The 21,730-nt window shown below is 42.5% G+C and overlaps 1 protein-coding gene across 1 annotated transcript in view; it reads right to left on the bottom strand.

Moving 5' to 3' along the window:
* Positions 1-21,730, bottom strand: part of LOC130202057 (ALK tyrosine kinase receptor-like) — a 404,628-nt gene that overhangs the window by 84,381 nt on the left and 298,517 nt on the right. Inside the window, 2 exon segments of the mRNA XM_056427354.1 lie at positions 3,352-3,450; positions 3,453-3,484. Of these exon segments, the coding sequence (XP_056283329.1) occupies positions 3,352-3,450; positions 3,453-3,484 (131 nt within the window).

Below are 21,730 nucleotides of genomic sequence, written 5' to 3'. Positions count from 1 at the left end.
TGAAATAGATTTATCTGAGTTCTTCTGTCACTCTTTATTGCTTTTCTTTTTTTTTCTCTCGGAGGCTTCTGCTCCCGCGATGTGATCCTGGAGAAGAGACTCCAAGAAGGACTTTAAGATCAGGGTTTAGTTAGAGCAGAGCAGGATTTAAAGTTATATGCGCTCTTGAGAGTTAGGGACGAAGAAATATGAAATGTGTCTCCTTTTCTCAACATCTCTTTGACTCACTTCCTCACGATGGCTTTGAATATATCTGATAAGAAAACCCTGCTGATGTCATGGGGGATTCAGGTGTTGCAGGATTGTTCCTGTGGCGAGCTAACCCCCGACCTGACCTCCTGAGTCCAAACAGTCCACTTCAACCGAACATTTGAAGAAGAATTAGCGTTCAACACACCCTCCCTGTTGAGCGATCGCTCCGCGTTCATCGGCAGTCAAATATCGACCGAGCATGAAGCGACACGTCAGTGTTTCAAGCCCAGGGAAGATTAGGTTGGCTGGAGTGAGGAAGGCCTTGGCGGGTGGTCACCACTTTGAAAAGTGCAATATGAATGATCTGGCCATAATTTCAGTTAAAAAATTAAAAAGATAATCCGCCCTCCTCCTCTCTACCTCCATCTGCCTGATGGAGCGTGGAGGTCTGGAGCGTGGGCCATGCCTCCTACTCATTATTCATACACTCTGTCATACTCAATGAATATGTTTATGTAACTCTGTAATTATTCCTTCTGGTCACATGACATCTATTCATCCTGGAGAGGGATCCTCCTCCCTATGAAAGATGCGTTTCTATTTCTTGGGAGTTTTTCCTGATCCGATGTGAGGTCAAAGGTCAGGGATGTCGTATGTGTACAGATTGTAAAGCCCTCTGAGGCCCATTTGTAATTTGTGATATTGGGCTTTATAGAATAAACTGAATTGAATCGACTAATCCACCGAATGTGAAGAGGTCACAGCGCTGACATTATGTCAACACATTATCATAAGAAGTGTCAGAAGCCAGAAAATGACTCGTACTCTCGCTTCGCTCCGAGACTGCCGGGGATTTGTTTATGTCCCGTCTCCCGGCCCGCCTCCTTCCCTTTGTGAGGTACAACAAGCAATGAAATAGAGTGGGCTTTGAAGACGTGGTGCACAATGCTGCTCCCTTGTCATCGCAATGCGCCCCGAGGTCCTCCGGCCCGGAAGCAGAGCGACGGCGGACGATCACTTGATTTAAAAATATATTTCCAGGTGTACGGTTTGTTATTGTTTTATGTTTGTTATTGTTTTAGGTTTGTTATGATCCATCAAGGGACTACGGTTTCAAATTTGCTGTATAGCCACACTCTGGTACAGCGCATCGAATGATGATATTTATGTTTCAACTGTTGTACATGGTCCCTTTTTAATAAAGATAATAATTATAATAATAATAAATAATAATAATAATAATATAAATTCTAATAATAATAATAATAATAATTATTATTATATTAATTCTAATAATAATTCTAATAATAATAATAATTAAAAAAGTGTCCACAGGAGCCACTAACGTTTCTTTCTGGAGGCTTTCTGACAAGTTTTTTTTAAAGAAAACCACAATTAATAAGTGAAATAGTAGAAAACTCAATCTAGCGCCGTATAGTGATCAATCATCTTATCATCCTAAAGTATAATTCAGTTTGCAGGGCGACTGCTGGGTTCATAATTCATTCAGCATGTTTCTGTCACGCAGACGCAATGCAGCGCAGCGCCACGTCTGAGGAACACACCGTGGGAACCGCTCCCCACGTACGTGTATTTACATGTGATGCTACTTTATTCAATATACTGAGTGGTACTTTGAGTATACACACTACCGTTCAAAAGTTTGGGGTCACTTAGAAATGTCTTTATTTTTCAAAGAAAAGCACAGTTTTTTCAATAAAGATAACATTAATCAAAAATACACACTATACATTGTTAATGTGGTAAATGACTATTCTAGGTGGAGACGTCTGGTTTCAAATGAAATATCTCCATAGGTGTATAGAGGCCCATTTCCATCAACTATCACTCCAGTGTTCTAATGGTACATTGTGTTTGCTAATCGCCTTAGAAGACTAATATCTGATTAGAAAACCCTTGTGCAATTATGTTAGCACAGCTGAAAACAGTTATGCTGGTGATATACGCTATACAACTGGCCTTCCTTTGAGCTTGAAGTTTGAAGAACAAAATTAATACTTAAAATATTAATCATTATTTCTAACCTTGTCAATGTCTTGACTATATTTTCTATTAAATTTCCAATTCATTTGATAAATAAAAGTGAGTTTTCATGGAAGACAATAAATTGTCTGGATGACCCCAAACTTTTGAACGGTAGTGTACTTTAAGTATATTCTCACACTAATTGTTCACTCTGACTCACACACAGACAATATTGGCTGCACATTCCATTCATAGTGATATGAAACTGATCAAATGAAGCAACGATTTGCATTTTTGAAGCTGCAATTGTTGGTGAAACATAATTTTTTTGCATTGTATTTACCACATTGATGGCCAGTGCTTCTCCTTTAAGATTTGAAGTGCATGATTTTATACTTTTGACAACGTGATGTAAGCTACTTCCTATCTGTGGAGGGATCTGGGTTGAGAGCTGCTGCCTAGGAGTTCATTTCGTGTGGCATCCTTTGCTTTGTTCTTCCGTCTCATGCGAGCTCAGCAGACTCCAACGTGGAGTAAACAAGACGGGAAACTTTCCTGAGAGAAGGCTCACTCAGAAAAACACGCCTAGATCTACATGTAATATATATATATATAAAAAATAATGGCGTATACACCTGGATATATTTCAAAAACTTACACTGATTTGTTTTGCCTCCCAAACATCTGTGAGAGGGAACGAGTCGTCCATATTTCCTCGGTAACGGTCACTTGATATGTTTAAGTGAGGCTCGCTGTGCTCCGCCATCGAGCTCGGGGAGGAATTTTATCAGCTATATTAATCAAATCTTCGCCGCTGTCGAGGCTGACAGAGAGGGATAGTATTTCATTCCGGCGGTCTCCGCATTTCATTGCTCAACATGGTGTAATATAGTTAGAATTTGTCGGCGTGCAAATTTCCTGCTGGACGCATTTGAGCCGCTCTGGGTACATGCTGCAGGAAATGTGATGGGATAAAAGAATAACTGGAACACTGAATACGTTGGCTTGTTAAATGTTATACGATTAATTGTTTGATCGTTTAGCCTTGGAAAGGGTAAAAGTGACGATAAGTAGTCCTTAAAAGTTGATAATATACTTAATTCGAGGTCACTTTACACCTTAAAAACCTTCAACATCATCAAGAGTAAAACAGAGCAGCATCTGCCGACTTACCCATGGTGCAGTTGGTGGTGAAGTGGGGCTCGATGGTGGCCGTGTCGTCCTGCGGGACCCGCTGGTCGTAGCTGGCCGAGACCCGGAAGGGCGATCCTCGTGGGTCCCCAGGGTGAGGTGGACCACCGCCCAGCTGCCAAGGAGAGAAAGCAGGAGGAGGATGAGCGAGGAGCAGACGCCACGGCTCACAGACACACCCGCGCGCCTGCGGGGTCCGGGTCAGGGTGGCCGGAGCCACCGAGGAGGAGGGACTGTCCAGTACCGTCATGGGGGCTTCCACGTCGCCCCCTTCCGTTTGGGGAAGTTCCCCTTCGTCCTTAGTCTGTTGATGCATACCGCCCCCTCCCCTCTGAGACTCCAAACACAGAGGTGGTGCCTCACTCGAGAGCTTTCTGGCCGGCGTGGAGTCGGACTGCAATTCAAAGCCAGTGCCGCAGCAGGAGTGCGGTGGAGACACACTCGGTCAAGTTCTGGTGTGTTGGCGAGCTGCAGTGCTGCGCTGAATGATGTCCTCCCTCAACCAGCGGCCGGCTTCATGGAGTTTAACTGTCCCTAATTTTATTACGCAAATGATGCGGTTTCTCCTTGGCCCCGGGCTCATCAACAATATCTCTCTTTACATCCCCCCTCCCCCCGCCTGTTGCCCATTCCTTCAGCTTGACACCGACTCCACATACGGCAATTGAATTATCCCCTAATGACATTCTGCATGCCGTACGCAGAGGGCAACAATAGCTGATGATTAAAGTATGTACGGAGAGACGTTCAGTAATGTGCCGTGTGCTTGAAGAGCCCCGCTGTGGCTCCGGCACCGCCGCACACCAACACACACCGACACACACCGACACACAACCTGAGCTTTCCCATTTGAGCTCGGCCATGCACTCCGTCATGCTGTTGCACCACCGTTATTTATTCACAGGCTGCAGTTTGAATAGTTATGTCACATCAACATCTCAGGTAAAAAATACATTTAAAAAAAGGCAACTTGTGGAGGATTCACAGCAGCAGACAGTCATTTTTTGACAAAAAATATTTGTTGTTGTTGCCTAAATCATCTCCTCGTGATACTGGCCACCTCTGGTAAAATCGCCTACATCCTCAGTTGAACACTTCATCTGATTCTACCCCTGTAGTAAAATATCATGTATAGACGTTGTTTGTGTTTTCTGAAAAACCTGTAAAAATGACTATTTAGGAAGGTGAGGACATTTGAAAACTCTGCTCTCTACATAACATGTTTCAGTCTCGTTGCTCTCGTCAATCCTGCTTCATGCAGCTGTCTTTGGCAACAACAACAACAACAAAAAACATCACGATTAAAGGGCAACCTCTGCGTCTGAATAGAGCCGTTAACCTGCATTCTTTCTAATGGACAGCAGGAAACTTCTCTGCTCATAAAGATACTATCTATAGAAGTCTATGAGGAGATGACCCTACTTCTGACTTCATTTATTACCTCAGTGCACATTGTAAACATGAGTTCATGGTCTCAGTCACTAACTTCCAGTCCTCTTCGTGACATGATGTTCACTAAGTGAATTGAGGCGTTGCCACCGCGGCAATGCTCAGCTTTCAGTTGTTGAAAATAAAGAGACACTGTGAGGGCTGTTATTGTCTTCCTCTTCTGGTCACTACATTAGAAACCAAAAGCCAAAATCCAAATTGATATTATGGTTGGATTGAAATTACAGATGCACAGTGCTAATTAATCTAGTAAACTAGCTCTAGCCGAGCCTTGTTCATCTAGAATCTAAACTATTAACGCTTCTCGAACGGCTATGTTTCAAAATGTCTAAACAAAACAATCACAACGCTCTGCCGTTTGGGAGACCCTTTTTCTCTTAAGATAAACTTCACCTGCATAATAAACTCGATGCATGGATCACAACACATGTGGCAGACATTGGCATATTTGCATTTGATATATATCGAAAATAGTTTCCTTCCCTCCCAAGAAGCACACATTTGAACCATCTCTCCGGGAGGGGAAATGATATAGTTAGGAACACCAAATAGTGTCACTGGTGTGTGACGGTGACGGGCGATGACGTTATTCTCACACATCTCTGCAGGCCTCTGGGAGGTAGACCGTGTGTCTATCTCGGGGGTTTGTTGTGTGCTCTGTTTGGGTAGAGTTGTGTTAGTAGGAGTGCAGCAAACACACATCCACACACGCTACACACACAGCCACTGAGCTTTTCTGATTTCCCCAACGTCCGAGCTCGCGCTTTGCATTTCTCCCTCCGCCAGCTCCCCTTCTGATGTGTCTTTTCACTCTGTTTAATGTTGTATTGGCTCTCCTCTCCCGTCCCTCCTTTCCTCCGCCCTCGCCGCCTCCCGCTAAACCCTGCTCCCTCCCTCGCCCTCTCACACCCGCTGGGGAGGGAGGTGTTGACCAGCTGGGAAGCGGTGTTAAAGCACAGCGCTCCGTGCCACATCCCATATTAGAAAAAGGAAACGAAGCCCCGGATAACAGCTGTCGCTGTTTTTTTGATAACCTTGAAATAATTTTGCTGACTGAGTCGTATTCACGTGGTCGCGCTGAACTCAGCCCGAGCTGAGCAGAGGGCCAACGTTCAGAAAAGGCCGTTCTCAGCGCGATGATGATGATGATGTCTTTTACGCAGGAATGCTCGTCTGCCTCTGCATAAGCGATGCCAGTACATGAACTGCGACCACATTTATTCTTTCAAGTCCACCATTATAGAAAGTGAGATTTGTGTGTTTTATTTGATGATGCGGTCCAGGTGCTGTTTAAATACTGGGAAAGTACAAAAGGTCAATCCACACATATAATATCTGAAGTTATAAACTGAGCCTCCAACACTGTGATGTCACAGCTTTTCATTCGCTAGTTTCGTGAGGAGGGTGGGGGGGGGGGGAGATCGGGGAATATCGGAAATGCCGACCAATCAGAGCTTACTGGGCGTTTTTTTCTTCTTAAAGAGACAGGTGCTAAAACAGAGCTTTTCAGACAGAGTTCATACAGGTATGTTCAGATGCCTTTTCTGAAACATTGAAGCATGCACACATGTTTCAGTTGAAACCCTAAGTACATGAACATGGTACGCACCATTTAAATCTGTATGAATATGGAAGACGATGGAAGCTCAGGGCAAAGTCTTTCATGTTCGTATGTAAACACAGGAACTCGTGCTTGGCGTTGAATACACATGATTCTCTCTCTCTCTCTCTCGCTCTCTCTCTCGCTCTGGACTGATTAACTGAGCGGCGGCTCAGAGCCGAGCTGCCAGAGCACATCGCTCAAACATTTAAACCTAATCAGTGGTACGCCATGAAAGGCACTGCGCTTCTTGATGTAAACAAATAAAGTGAAAACAAATGATAAAGACTCTTCATGCGGGAACTTGATATTCATGACAAATCCGATTACGGATGCTAATAATTCTCCCTGCGGTCCTGCGTGTCATAACGGCCTTTTGGTTATTACAAAAATCACCCGATCTTTGTTTGTTTTCCGACTGCTGTTTGGTGAACGCGTCTCCCATGACGGGAAGGTTTGTTTTCCACCTCGGAAAAACAAAACGGCTCCAGCCAACTAATCTTTGCTGCCAATTGCCAATTCTCTCTTCATAATGCTATTCATATGGCCCCTGAGTGCTGCGCTCTGGTTAATGTTGCGCTTTTAATTTGCATTGTGTGTGTGTGTTTTTCTCCGTGAGCACGTAGGATGCTTGTATCTTAACCGCATTAGGGCGTATTCGTCTTGTGGGGTCTGGTTTGCATTAGCTTGAGCTCTCATCCATCAGGACAAACAATGCACTCACAGTGGTAATGTTGCCCTGTGAGGCCGCGTGAAGCTGGTGTGAGACCACCTCGCATTACGTGTGCTTATTTTATTTATTTTAAATGTATTTAACCAGAAAATGCCTCATTGAGATTAAACATCTCCTTTACAAGAGAGTCCTGGCCGAGGCAGCAGCAGCACATCACACAAAGTTTCAGACAGTACAACATAACACAGCGACAGACAATATAAAAAAAGAAAGACAATTTTTTAGATCACAGCATGAATAAAACCAAAACTAAGACTCCAGTGATCATAACCCAGTTCACACAGGTGCACACACCTCCGTCAAAGAAAACATCTACAACTAGAACGGGCACTCGGTAGAGCGCATACCTTCGCATATCACAAGATTGGGCATTGAATTATGAACATTTTGGCATTAGTTGAATGCCAATTGGATAAAAATTGACTATGGTAAAATGAAGATTTGACCTTTTCATGACCTTGACCTTTGACCCGATCGATCCCAAAATCTAATCAAATGGTCCCCGGATAATAACCAATCATCCCACCAAATTTCATGCGATTCGGTTTAAAACTTGTTGAGTTATGCGAGGAACACGCATACAAATAAATAAATACACGGCGATCAAAACATAACCTTCCGCATTTTCAATGTAACCAACTCCAACTCCTTTAATCTATTTTTTAAAACACCTAAAGAGATTAAATAGTTTCCCGTAGACCAGATCAGTCTGCAGCTAATCCCAATCCTCAAGCAGCAAACCCCAAACCTATTTCTAGACGGACGTGTTTAGGCGTGCAAAAAACAGACGCCCCTCACGAGCTTTTCTTCTTCACATTCTCAGGTTGGCATTAAGAATTCGGTACAGGATGAAGTTGTTTGGGATGAGGCGCTGCATTTAATAAAAAGGCCCTCATACGTGAGACAAGCAACACTTTAACAACAACTTGTAGGTTATTTGTAGCAAAAATAAAATCTTTCTTCTCAAAGAAGAAACACCAACGTTCATATCTCCCACCATTAGTGTTGCTGTATGTTGCTCTTCAGCTATTGGCCCAGCAGGTTGAGGAGGGATGTGAGGTTCAGACAGGAAGTGGCTCTGCACACCTGTGGTCGGCCAACACTGGGGGATCGTACTCACTTTGGCTGGCTGGCTGGCTGGTGTGTGCATAGGAACACATCGTTTGATAACTTCTTTATTATGTTTATACAGAAAACTTACGGTGGAATTAAAAGACGGCTCTCAGAACAATAAAGTGTCTTCATTGTGTGTCCGCTGGCTCTGCTTCAGTGATGTCATATGTTGTTGTGGTTGGTTAGTTTTCCCAACACGGTTTAGAAATTGAATTGAAAAATGATTTAAGTCGAGTTCCACTTCAACCTTGAGGGGGCGCTGTCGTACATAAAGGTCGCCGTGTAGCGGCGGTTGAGCCGGTCCTGCAGGCAGCGCAGCGTTTGGTCCAAAGGTCGCAGCACTGTTGGTCGCATTTTGCTCAGACTGCTCGAGTTGTTCATATTTGTGCTGCGCACAGAGCCGACCGCGTGTCTCTGGAACCCATCTGAATGTAAATCGGTTTAGGACTCGCACCTCAAAGACTCCCAATGCTGCACTACAGACACACGTGACACCACAGAGTTCTCACACGGGCAGAGCGAGAAGCGCCAATGTGACATTTTGTCGGTAATTAGTTCAAAATCAAAACAAATGTGAAAATGCCAAAGTTAATTAGTTTTAAGATGTGGCTGTGGAATTGTGCCTAGAAATGAAATCACGACAATCCCAAACAAACACAGCAGGGGTTCACAGAGCTGGAGGAAGAACAGCAAATAGCCCTGGGTAATGGGACTTCTTCAACTCCTCCTTGTTCCAGACAAATGTATAATGAGACAAAAACCTCACAACTTCAACAAGCTTTTCAAATTCAGAGAAGTCCAAGTAACCTGTCGATGCATCTGCAGTAAAACTGAAGGAAGGGTTAGGATGGAAACAGAAACTGCTTTACATGGTAATGACATTTTTCACCCCTCAAGAGCCGTTGCCATCGCTTTTGATCACGCCGGCTGTTTTTGATTCAAAGTGTGTTTTTTTTCATTGGTGTGTGTGGGGGGCGGGGAGATGAAATTTATTGAAAATGATGCATTCAACTTGTTTCCATTGAGGTGGCCGGGGTTAAGGACATGGAATGTGTTTGCGGGGGGGGGGGGGGGGGGCTGCCGAGATTTGCAACTGGATCGGGATCTCTACTGAAGCCGCATCGATTTCTGACTGTCAAACGGCATAATGCACAACAGACGTACGCCAATATGTCAAGACAAGTGCAGATTAGATTCAACAGCCCGACGTGGCTCGGGCTGACTGAGTGCCATCGCCCCAAACTGAGCGGGACACATATGAACGCTATCTGTTGAAGGCAAAATCTGTTCCGACAGAATTTAGCAAGAATGATGAGGGTAGACTCCCATTAGGGACACGTTTTCGGCAGAATTCAGTCTTAGTTCAGCCAAAGTGTATTAAATAAGCTTTAAAGACTTTTTTCTCACGTTGGTCCAAACTGAGAAACATTTATTTCGAAGAAATATCAACATACCAAACAATTTTTGCAAAGTAAAAAGGTTCTACACAAATGTTTTTTTTAAATAGTGTATTTGCAGCCAGCCCATAAATGTCCATTTTATAATCAATGAATTTGCATTAAAAACTACTAAAATTGAAACGCATCTAAAACCTTTATGTCTATACTTGATGCCCATTTTATAAAAACAAAAGCTCACTCTTATGTTGTTGATAGATATATATATATATATATAATATATATACGCACACATACAAACATACACACACACACATATATATACAGTATATACACAAACATATATATGCGCCTGATTAGTCACTATCCATCGCGATAGGAGCCTATGGCCCCTTGATGAAAGTACTGCAATAAATATATATATGCTGTATTGCCATTGAAGCATTCACTCAAAAAAATGTTGCCGTTTTCTCTCGAGTGTACACCGAAATAATAGAGCACAATTCTGAAAACCTGGATCATGTATCAATAGAAAGAGCCCAGACTAAGCAGATTGCAATTGTTTTTACTTCAAATGCAGCCTGACAAAGTGAGGGGAACATGAAAAGGAAAAGCCCTGAAAGGTGTTCAAAGAACTCGGCACCGACCCCAATTTGTCAAGTTGCTACAGACTAAAATACGACCTTCACGGCACGTAAAGAAAAATTCTCTTTCATATTTGTTTGCGTATCTACAGCTTGGAGCACCCACACATCTAATCCTAGCACTGTGACGCATACAAACTGGGTGGAAATATCCTCACGCAGATGCTCGTGATATTGGAACGCTGAACTTCACTCCGAGTAGATTCCTGCTCCGTATTAATAGAGGTCAAGCTGACGCTGTATTGGCTTGGCCCGCGAGGGCTCGGATCGGAGGCAATGACATTCTTCATTAGAGAAATTAAGAAGTGAGCCGTAAAGGCTACGCCAAGAATGATGGATATAGATGACCTTGATGTCTCGGCATTAGTGGGAGGCCGATGGCTGTTTGCGCCCCCATCTTTACGGAGGCCTGCCTCCGCTGTGAAGCTCGACTGGCGGACCACAGGACTCCGGTGGGACGACAGGAGGAGGACTAGTGCTCGTCGGTGATGCCCGATGTTAAGACGTCGGCTATATTGCCCAAATAATGCTTTTGTTGCTGCATCTCAAAATTCTCCCGATGCAAGAAAGGCTTTTTTTTCTTGTGGAGCAAATGGGCTTCGACTGCATTCTGTTGCGCAATAATGACAACGAATTCTCCTTGAATCTCTGAAAGAGGAAGAAGCACCGACAACACGTTGGGAATAAAAAAAAATAGATTGAAATTAATTGAGCCAAGTGAAAAGAAAAAAAAAGAGAGAGCAGCAGTGACAAGAGGTAGTCCCAAGAAGGCTGATGGCACAGGATCCAGCATGGCGCCGCTCACTGCTGATTGGCAGGCTGCTTCCGCCGACTGCCCATCTGCACCCTTGACATCCCTCGCCAGGTTTTTGCCGGCTTCGGTAACGACGGCATAATAAAAAAGGCAGCATTTAATCGTGCTACCGGGGGAGAGAGAAGAACCTCAAGATCCAGGGTCAGTCTGGCCATCTGGAGGTTTTACCGTTGGCCCGGCGGCGAGTGGGCCTGCAACATTGATTAAACAAATAAACAAATGTTACATTCTGTTTGATTCTGCACGGCCAGCTGGCTTCGTGGAAGTTTGTTGAAGAGTGTCCATTTGTAATGTAGCAATAAATTGATCAGATCTTATGAACACATCCTTCTCTCTCCAACTTCAGTACATTTCAGTTCACACACACACAAGTCCATTTAGATGTCACGTTGTTTTGCATGCGTCCATACTGAGGGGGGTGGCGGGTTTCTCAGTGCTCCGTCACGACTGGCCGGACTGGGTCAATTTACAGAGCGTTATCTTTCTACTCGTGAACCAACTCCAAAAGAGATAGCCTGACGTTATTTATCCTGTAACTCCCGTTCTCTGATAACACCCGTCAGCATCATCCTCAGAAGTCTGTGGAGCGCCTCGTCTCCCATACGAGAGGCAAGATCATTACCCAGTCAAGATAAGACCCCTTTTTCAGCTTGTGAAAGGTGTGTGTGTGGGGGCTCTGGTGAGACACCCCATGCGTGTTATCAGAGTACAGGGGGCTACAAGATAACCCAGCTGAAGTTCTCTAACAGCCGTCTCAGCGTCTCACAATGGGGCTTTACCGACTCCTCCAGTGATAAATAAGCTTATCTGAAATACTGGCGGCCAACCCAGGTGGTTTAATTGTTTCCAAAGAGCCAACACTCGGGACAGTAACCCTAAAGAAGAGTAAAAGAAACATGTGAAGCTTCGCCAACTGTTGCACACAACCCATGACCAGTAGAAGTAGTTCATTGTATTAGCTTTATTTAGCATGCTATGCACTTTGAGCAGCAGGCTAATTGACCAATTAGCTATGTGCTAGCATATGGTGACCAAATACTTTGCTCTATTGATGTTATGCTTGGCCCAAAACTCGACAATAAAGAGCTTCTGAGAGTAAATGGAAGTAATTGAAGTGGAAATGAATGGCTATCGCTTCAACGCTTCATAGCCCGACAAATGTCCCATTTGTTAGACAGCCTTTTATCCCCCAAAAAACGTACCCCCGTTGTTCCGAAGGCCCATAACTCTTAAAATTAGGGCTGTCCGCGTTAACGCGTTAATCTATGCGATTAATTTGGCCGCGTTAACGCACTAAAATATTTTAACGCAACTTTGTTTACTTCCGGTGTTCGTTGAAGTTTTTGCACTCCTCTGAGTGTCAAACCGCGGCAGTACGGTTTAACACTGTTTCCATTTTTAAAACAATTATTTCTCCGCGAAAATAAGGAGCATAAATCAGTTTAACTCGTGGATGAATCAGTCGGGTTTCCTCCTGCTCCTCCTTCCTCCCGTCTAAACCTCTGATACACAGAGGAACGGAGGGGCGACGTGTCGGGTGACGCAGCGCGGAAAGAACTCGTCACACGAAACCTTCACCGTGATTGGTCAATCCGTTTGTCTGTAAACATTTTGCGAAAGAAACAACCAATGAACACTCAGTAAATCACAAGGACCTCCCACCTCACAGGTGAGGCTCATTTAGCAGCCTGTCAGTCAAAGAACCAGAGAACACGGCGCGAGGACAATGTGCCTCAATATATAGAGAGCTGAGATTGTTCTGGAATGTTTGATGTATAACACATGGGTATGTGTCATATGAAAACGCCTTTAACCCTCCTGTTACCTTCAAATTTACTAACATCTTTAACCCTTTTTGACCACAGCAATTAAAACCTCCAGAAAATTAATATTGTTTCCCAAGTTTAAGTGTCGGGTACTTTTTGTTTGTTTGTTGACTACCTAAATAGACCTTTAAATAAATAAAAATGTTGATATTCCTTATATGTTTTACATAGTAAAAAACAGCCTGGGGTCAAATTGAGTTGTGTACAGGACATTGAAAATATATCATCATGTTCATTTTATGTTTCCCCCATTGTCCCAAATAAATTAGGAAAAGTCATGAAATAGGAAGCAAAAATAATAATGTTAATCATTATTTTAGAGACGTTAAACATTAAATGGGGTCAAATTGATCCCAAAGGTAATAGGAGGGTTAAAAGGTGAATTTAAATTTTTTTGTAAAATGGAGAAAATGAGCCCAGCCTCCAGAGGGTTAACGTGACATATGTGAATGTCAGTCAGTTTACCAAGGCCACTGGTTCTGCTGCTGTTCAGTGTTAAAGATGACAGGACCAATGGGGTCTCAAATATATATATTTTTTTACTAATCTGGATGTTTCACTGAAGAAACAATTCATCATCCACAATATTAAATACCTCACTGGCACTTTATAGGTAGGAACCTCTTTGAAAACACAGCTCTGTGTGAAGTTTTGTCTTTAAAAAGAAAAAGAAAACACTTTTAATCGCGATTAATTAATTTCAAAATGTGCGATTAATTAGTTAATTTTTTAATCGATTGACAGCCCTACTTAAAATACATCCTCTTCCTCTGATTGGCCAGTCCTTCCGCCTTTATAGATTCTGCTTCAGTTCCTTTGCCGTAAAGAGTGGGAGTCCGTTTTAGGGCTACGGGAAAAATGGGCTTTTGTTGAATTGGACTATTGAGGTTTTGAAATAAAAGGGGCGAGGCACCTAAAAGTGACAACCCCAAAAATACACTTTGCTTAATTTTGAAGGCAACAGCCCAGTTGACTCAACATCCCCCCCGCCCCCCTCTGCTGATTCACCGCTACTTACACAGAGTGCAGCAGGAGCATCTTCACACATCGCCCGCTCACAAACAGTCAGCAGTGCACCGTCCTCCCGACCAACGTCAGAAGAGAGACGTGCACCAAGTCGACGGCTATTCCAGTTTCAGTGCTATCCATCACTGTAGCTGCTTACTCTCTCAATCTTTCCCCCCCTTTAACATCCAATTGCATTTCCTATAGTTCACTCCATTATCTGTGCAATCTGTTCCATTGCTTCTTCCCTCCATCATGCTTAATACCTCTCGTTGGCTCTCGGAGTCTGTGCTATCCTCTCCACACCACCAGTGTTATGAATAATTTAGACTCTACAGTTGCAGTGCTCTCTAATGATCTAGTGCCGACTGAAATATCTCTGCGATAGTGAGGTGGGAAATAACAGGGCTCCGGGCTTCCAGCAGCAATGGAAATGTTAACCCTGCTAGTATTGGAAGGAAGAGTAAGTAGCTCTATAAATATTGGAACGTACCATTTTGTTCACATGAAGAACTGGCTTTGATACTATACTATAGTCTTCAGATTAAACTCATACTCCAATTAAATGTCATAAATACAGTTTCTGCTGCCCGTCGCCTTTGCCAGCTCAACTAATTTATGTTTTCCTCTTGTCCCCGTCAAATTAAACTACACATCTAATTTAATAAGGCTGCTGCTGTATCTTACATGGCACATAAAGCACAGAGGACCACTACAAATGACTAATTTCAGCGATGAAACCTTTGCTCCTCAGACATAAACTGCTACGCTATTACAAAGATGAAAGGCATAGGGGGGGGGGGGGGGGGAAGGATCACATGGCTCCTTGCACTTTTTAATTATGGCCCAAATTCAATTACTTTGCAAGCTCAAACTTTACACAGCCACGGGAAGTTTCTCCAATCGAGTGACAGTGCTTGTGATTAAAACATGGTCACCGGGTAACGTGAAAATGCTGCTGTTGGAGTTTTGAGCTCACAGGAAATGGATGATGGCTCATGACAAAGGGGAACACCTACTCTCCCCTGACTAATCTCTCGCACGTCAACAGACCACATCCAAACATTAGATTTGTGATTTACATGTGAAAAATAAACTGCGTTAGTTCCACTGCTGCCTCACACAGTGCTGGGTACTGCAGCCTTAATAACAGGTGCTTGACGGCCTGTGATGTATTGAGGCCAGTGCAGCTGACATTGAGAAAAACGAAGACCTACATGGGACAAGACCTGAGACCAAGAGAACACAGAGCCTAGAAACAGTAGAAAAGATCATGGGAAAGAAGGAGCTTCCATGGTATATAGAGGTAACGGTTTGTATCTGGACCCAAATGCACACACGATTCCAGGGATCTTTGACCTTTTATTTAAAGCTCTGGAAACAGCAGGCAGAGTAATGATGTAACAGAAGGCTGGTAGGTTCCCCGGGAGTCGGGCTAGCGGGTTAAACAAGGACACGCAAGAGGAGGTCGGTCTGTGAACAAGTGCTGGAAAGTCTGACATGAAAAAATGAAGAATAATCTGGGAGGGTGTGTCTGGAAGGGAGGAGCCTAAATAGGGACTTGATTAGTGATTAGAGGCAGGTGAGTGAACAGGTGAAGGGAGTTGGACTAACGAGGTGGGCGTGACTGAAAAATATAGCGAGGAGGGGGTGGAGCTGAACTGTGACAAGAGAGCATTAAAGGGAACCTTGCACCTCTGTTCATGTCTACGATGAAACTTTACTTACCCCGAGCCACTTAACTTACCCTTTTCCTGAATTTATCCAACTAAATATGTGGCGTTTACTGCGAAAACTGATGCTGGAGGGGTACTAAGAGCATCATGGTTTACAGCATAGTGCCACTGTCCATAGGGCTGGGTACCGGAAACCGGTGCCAATATGGCTCAGATTAGTACCGTAACGTTGATTGCACGTCTTGCATTCATAAAAGTAGGCCAACAAATAATAAATTAGCCATTATAACCATGTTTAAGCTAGCTCGTAGCTAGCGCTAGCTGATATCCACTTGTTGTCAGCGCTCCATGAGAACGGCTTTTACAGGGAATATGGCCGAAGAGGTTTTTAATGTCGTCATTGTCAATCGTCGTTTTGTGCTTCTTTTTTTTCTGTCCGAAGTATCGGTTCAGGCACCGTTTAGGCACCGGTATCGTTTAAAAAGTACCGGATTAGCACCGGTATTGGAAAAAACCCAAACGATACCCATCCCTAGCTCTCCATCTGCTATATTATAAGAACATGTTTAAAAAGTCCTGCGTTCTATTACTGCCTCCTCTTCTGGTAATCATGCCGTGATCCCTCAGATTTAACCTGCGCCCCGTTGTTGGGAACCGCTGAACGATCTTACACTGGAAATTAATACACAGATATTGGTCTTTGTACAAGATGTCCGTCTATAAAAGAATAACTGCAGAAATCACTAAATAACTAAATGTATCGCGAGGTTAAATTTGCCGAATTTAACAATTTCTTCATTGCTGTAAAAAAATTTAAACACCTGTAACCTATGTCCTTTGGTGATGATATTCTTTGTTTATTGTGTTTACCAGGATTTGCAGTGTGTATTTTTGTTGAGAACCTTAACGCATGAGCATTTAAATAAGACGAAAGACGAGAGGGTTTAATTAAAGGCTCGCAGCAGCTGCGTTGATGTGCATGTTCATGTTCTCTTTGAGCCTCAAATGATTCAGCTTTTTTCACTTAACTTCAAATGCTCAACTGTTTATTAAAAGAGAATATGTGAGCAGTATTTACTTAAAGACCTGCGGCCTGGGGTTATGTAACATGCATGTCCTCCATGTTTGAATTGGAGTTACAGGGGGATGGGTGTTCGGCAGAGAGCTTGGAAAGTGGGCACCATGATGTTTGTGATAAGATCTTTTTTTTCTTTTTTCTGGCTGAAACAATATTAGTACTAGTATGGATTTAAAGTCGTAGTGTATTATAGTGTTAAACAATAGGCTATGTTTCTGTAATGTATATAGTCAATGTGCTTTAAAGACGCCATCGCCTTAAATGTGCTTTGTTTGAGCTTTTCCACAAAATTGTTCTCTTTCATTTATATGATTGATATTCATTGAGCCTAGAATATTCATATGATGTGTTTAGTTTGAGTTATTATGTTAAACACAAATGAAGTTATTTTCATTAAACTGTTTTCAGAAGATAGTTAGTTCCTATGGAAGATGAAGAAATAGTAGTTTAACCCTCTGATAGACAGACAACAGGGGTATAAATGACCAGTACTCACTGTCAATATCATATGAAAGAAAGAGGAAACTTTCTTCATATTATCTTTTCAACAACATTAAATAACCAGGGTTTATAAGAAATAATAAAAAAAAAATGTTATGAGGATAAATCATTATATTAATGTCTTGATATGTACCGAAAGAAACTGAACACATCCAACTTCAACTTGCAGATATAGGTCAGATGTGCCCAGCCAGGGTAAAAGTCAACAGTATATTCCTTTATTCTAAACAGAGACTGAAATTAATCATACTGGTGTCAAATGTATTGGTTCTCATACTTTCTGGTTTTCATACTCTATAAACTCAATACCATTGCGTGGTGGACAAAACAAGACTTCTGGAACACTAATCGACAGATAGACCAAACAATGACAGGTAAACAAGAATAACCTTGGACCAATGTCGTGCATCTGAACGTTGAAGGAGGAAAGACTTTGGCAACATGGTGCAAAGTGATGGAGACGGCATGTGTGGGAAGAACATATAATAGTCCCATGCAGTATTAATTCAACATTTAGAATCTGTATTCTCAAATACAAGTAGCCGGTTTTGAATCTGCTATGCACGGATGAATAGCATGTTATGAAGGGAAATAGAACCATACACATTTTCTGGTTTCTAAATAAGTAAAAAGGGAAATGTAATGCATTAAAAAGGCTTTAAAATAAAATAGAAACTTACACGCGGCCATGTCTAAGAAAGAGACAAAATGGTAGTGTTGAGTGTTAGATTCTTAGTTTCAGCTTGATTGCACTTTGTTGAATATGAAAATGAAGGTCAATTAAGACGCAATTTCATATAAATGCACAATCTGAATGCGTCTTGCTCCTGTGAGTGTAGCTTTATGTTAGATGCTCGAAACCCCATTAAAATTCGATTTTCCATCGAATAACGACTGAACGGTTCCACCGAGATCTTTTCATGCGTGCCACGGAAAAAAAAATCTATGATTCACATTGGGTATAAAGACTGAATCCCAGAATTTAGCTATTTAATAGGTTGTTAATAACTACACTACCGTTCAAAAGTTTGGGATCACCCAGACAATTTCGTGTCTTCCATGAAAAATCACACTTTTATTTATCAAATGAATATAAAATATAGTCAAGACATTGACAAGGTTAGAAATAATGATTAATATTTGAAATATTAATTTTGTTCTACAAACTTCAAGCTCAAAGGAAGGCCAGTTGTATAGCTTATATCACCAGCATAACTGTTTTCAGCTGTGCTAACATAATTGCACGGGTTTTCTAATCAGACATTAGTCTTCTAAGGCGATTAGCAAACACAATGTACCATTAGAACACTGGAGTGATAGTTGATGGAAATGGGCCTCTATACACCTATGGAGATATTTCATTAGAAACCAGACGTTTCCACCTAGAATAGTCATTTACCACATTAACAATGTAGAGAGTGTATTTCTGATGAATTTAATGTTATCTTTATTGAAAAAACAGTGCTTTTCTTTGAAAAATAAAGTCATTTCTAAGTGATCCCAAACTTTTGAACGGTAGTGTACATAACTACTAATTTAGTCTGTGTTGTGTTGTCGATCTTCAGTATCCACCACCGGTTTCCGCCCACTGCCACGCCCGCTTCCGCTGGACCAGCTGTGATGAGTTTCTGGTAATCACCAGCAGTGGTTATAGGGACCATGTCTTTCTCTGGTGCGCTGTCAGGTCGTTCCGGTAAAACCAGTCAAGTGCCCCCTTGGTTCAGTAGCAGCGCACAGGCTCGGTGGAGTTGCCCTCCCGACGCCGGATCAGCAGAGAGCGGTTGAGTTGCCCTTCCGACTCTGGAGTGAGACTGCCAGTTTTCCCCGTGATGAGATTTGTTTGTTTCTTGTTTTTTGGTTTTGTGCATTCAGGTCAATAAAATCCTGACTTTAATTCTGAAGCTACTGTGTTGCGTGCGTTTGGGTCCTCCACAACACTCACCTCCCATAACAGCTTTAAGCTGATCAAGTATTTTACTTGTAAAGGCTGATTTTTTCAGCAGAACTAATGGAGGACTCATGACGTGTGTCCTTCTCTTTGATCACGAGGTCACATCGTGGACATTAGCCATTAGCTTTACATTGATGATTGCGAGAAATTACAGGAATAATGCAAACCTTGCAAGCTTGATTTAAACAGCTGGAGTCCAACCGCCTTTCTCCGATGGGTTTCTCTTACCGGATCAAACATTATTCGCTCTACCGAAAGGAAATCACGTCATGAACACGAGGTTAGCCGCCAACAAGCGATGTTGAGACATGACGACTGATTGCAGGTTTCAGGGGGCTATTTCGGCTTCGTTAGCTGGAACGTTGAATGCGACCTCTCGGCTGATTGAGCGCCGGGTGATTCACTCGTGTGTGGATTTGACTCCACCTTTTTTTATCCCCTCTTAGTCACGTTAGCTGAGCTAACATTGAGACAATGCTCGCTAGTTTTAACAGATCATCGCGGCTGAGAGCCAATGATCAGCAATAACTTTGACTTGGAACTCAGCTGGTACGTTACTTGGTTATTTAATTTCACTACATATTCTAGTTTAAGTTGACCCATATGTTCAAATAAAGGACAGCTTTCCTTCTCCATTTTGTCCTTTTGGACAGCTGTCAACCCGCTGCTATGAGTGGAGACTCCAAACAGTACACAGGTAAGATGGCGGGAGGTTATACCATCCATCCATCCATCCATCCATTCTCATCCGCTTAATCCGGGGTCGGGTCACGAGGGCAGCAGACCCAACATTTTCCAGCTCATTCTGGGGGATCCCGAGTCGTTCCCAAGCCAGTTTGGAGATGTAATCCCTCCAGCGTGTCCTGGGTGTTCCCCGGGGTCTCCTCCTAGTTAGACGAACCTGGAAAACCTCTAATGGGAGGCGTCCAGGAGGCATCCGAATCAGATGCCCGAACCACCTCAGCTGACTGCTTTCGACGCGAAGGAGTAGCGGCTCAAATCCAAGTTACACCATGCATTAATACACAATGTTGCATCTATTGGCTGATCCAATAGTCCAACCGCACTCCAGCCCATAACACTCGTAAAGTCTTCAATAAATTATACCATTTTTGTAATTTTTTTCCACCATTCGGACTGACTTGTGGATCGATAGGGTCTAGGCAGGTCTTTTGGTTTATTAAATCGGAAGGCAGGAGAAACCGTGTGTGGTTGTTCCAATTACAGCTTCTAATCGATGACGCACACACAACAGCGGTCGTCCAAACAACCGAAGTACGTTAGATAGACATGTGGCTGTGAGGAAAGATCGGCAGAGCAGCCCACCTCCATGGAAGAGGTTTGATGTTAATACTGTACAGACACCACTTTCTGCTCCCTGTAGCTCTGCATGGGGACCACAGAATCACATTATCAGACCCCTGGGAACATCTCTGAATCACAGCCTGGAGAGTTGGATTCAAACTAGCAACCACTAGACAGGGGTGGAAAATGTTTTCACATAAGGAATTTGAATTTGTATCGTACTATACCCAAAACATTATTTACATATTCTGAAAATAATTTTTTTGTGTGCTTCAGCTTTTCTAAATGACTAATGGATATGGTTTTCTGCTCACAGAAAAATGCTACAAAAAACAAACAACTTTGTGCTGCAATCATCATACATCATTAAAGCTGTTATTCATTACTCTACGGAGGAGGAAAAATCCCAGCAGCAGTACGGGCTGCATAACTAAAAATAAGTAAGTACGTTGTGAGTCACATGACTAACGACTTACGTGAATGTTGCCTGTCGAGAAGGAAGGGAAGTGGGTCTTGGTTGTGCGTCCTGTTTCTGGCAGCCGTCAACAACGTCTTATCCAACATGTTGAAAACGATGACAATGTTTGAGTAGTTTTTAGAGAATAATTCAATATCCACAATCTGCTTGCTGATTCTCTCGTTGCATTTCAGAACACGGCCCAAATAATTGCTTCAATTCAACGTTATCAAAATGACAAGCAAACAAAAAATAATTATTCATACATATATGCCATATTCTTATCTTTTATTCAGCCGCAACATTATTTTGTAACTGCACATATGATTACACAGTGCATCTTTATCTTCCAAATTAAAATTATTGGTGCACATCACTGCACACGGAAAATGTGTTGACGGGGCTCCAGAAATGGGAATTATGTTTTTAAATTTTTTAAAAGGGGCCATCATCTGCTGCGCTACATCATATTTTTTTGGGTGCCACGTGTTTTGCACTTCAGCTTATCCTGGTCTCAACTTGATTGAAGCTGCACGAGTCATGGTCGTACAGTCATTGAAAACTTAGAAAAGTTTTTAGTTCATAAATGGTTATTTCCATGCCTGGAAAAGTCATTGGAAAAAAATAAAATCCCAAAAGTTTTGGAAAAGTCAATGAAATGTATTATTTTCATATATAAATGTACACAGTATATACTGTATGCTTTGGAATTCTCATTGTTAGTTTAAATAATAAATGTTCTCACTTTTTCATGTATGCACCGAGATTTCACCAAATCTTTGGTCATGGAAATTTGGTTTAAAGTCCTGGAA

The sequence above is a fragment of the Pseudoliparis swirei genome, chromosome 11, assembly GCF_029220125.1.
Source record: "Pseudoliparis swirei isolate HS2019 ecotype Mariana Trench chromosome 11, NWPU_hadal_v1, whole genome shotgun sequence".
Taxonomy (NCBI): Eukaryota; Metazoa; Chordata; class Actinopteri; order Perciformes; family Liparidae; genus Pseudoliparis; species Pseudoliparis swirei.
This window is presented reverse-complemented; position numbering and strand designations above follow the sequence as displayed.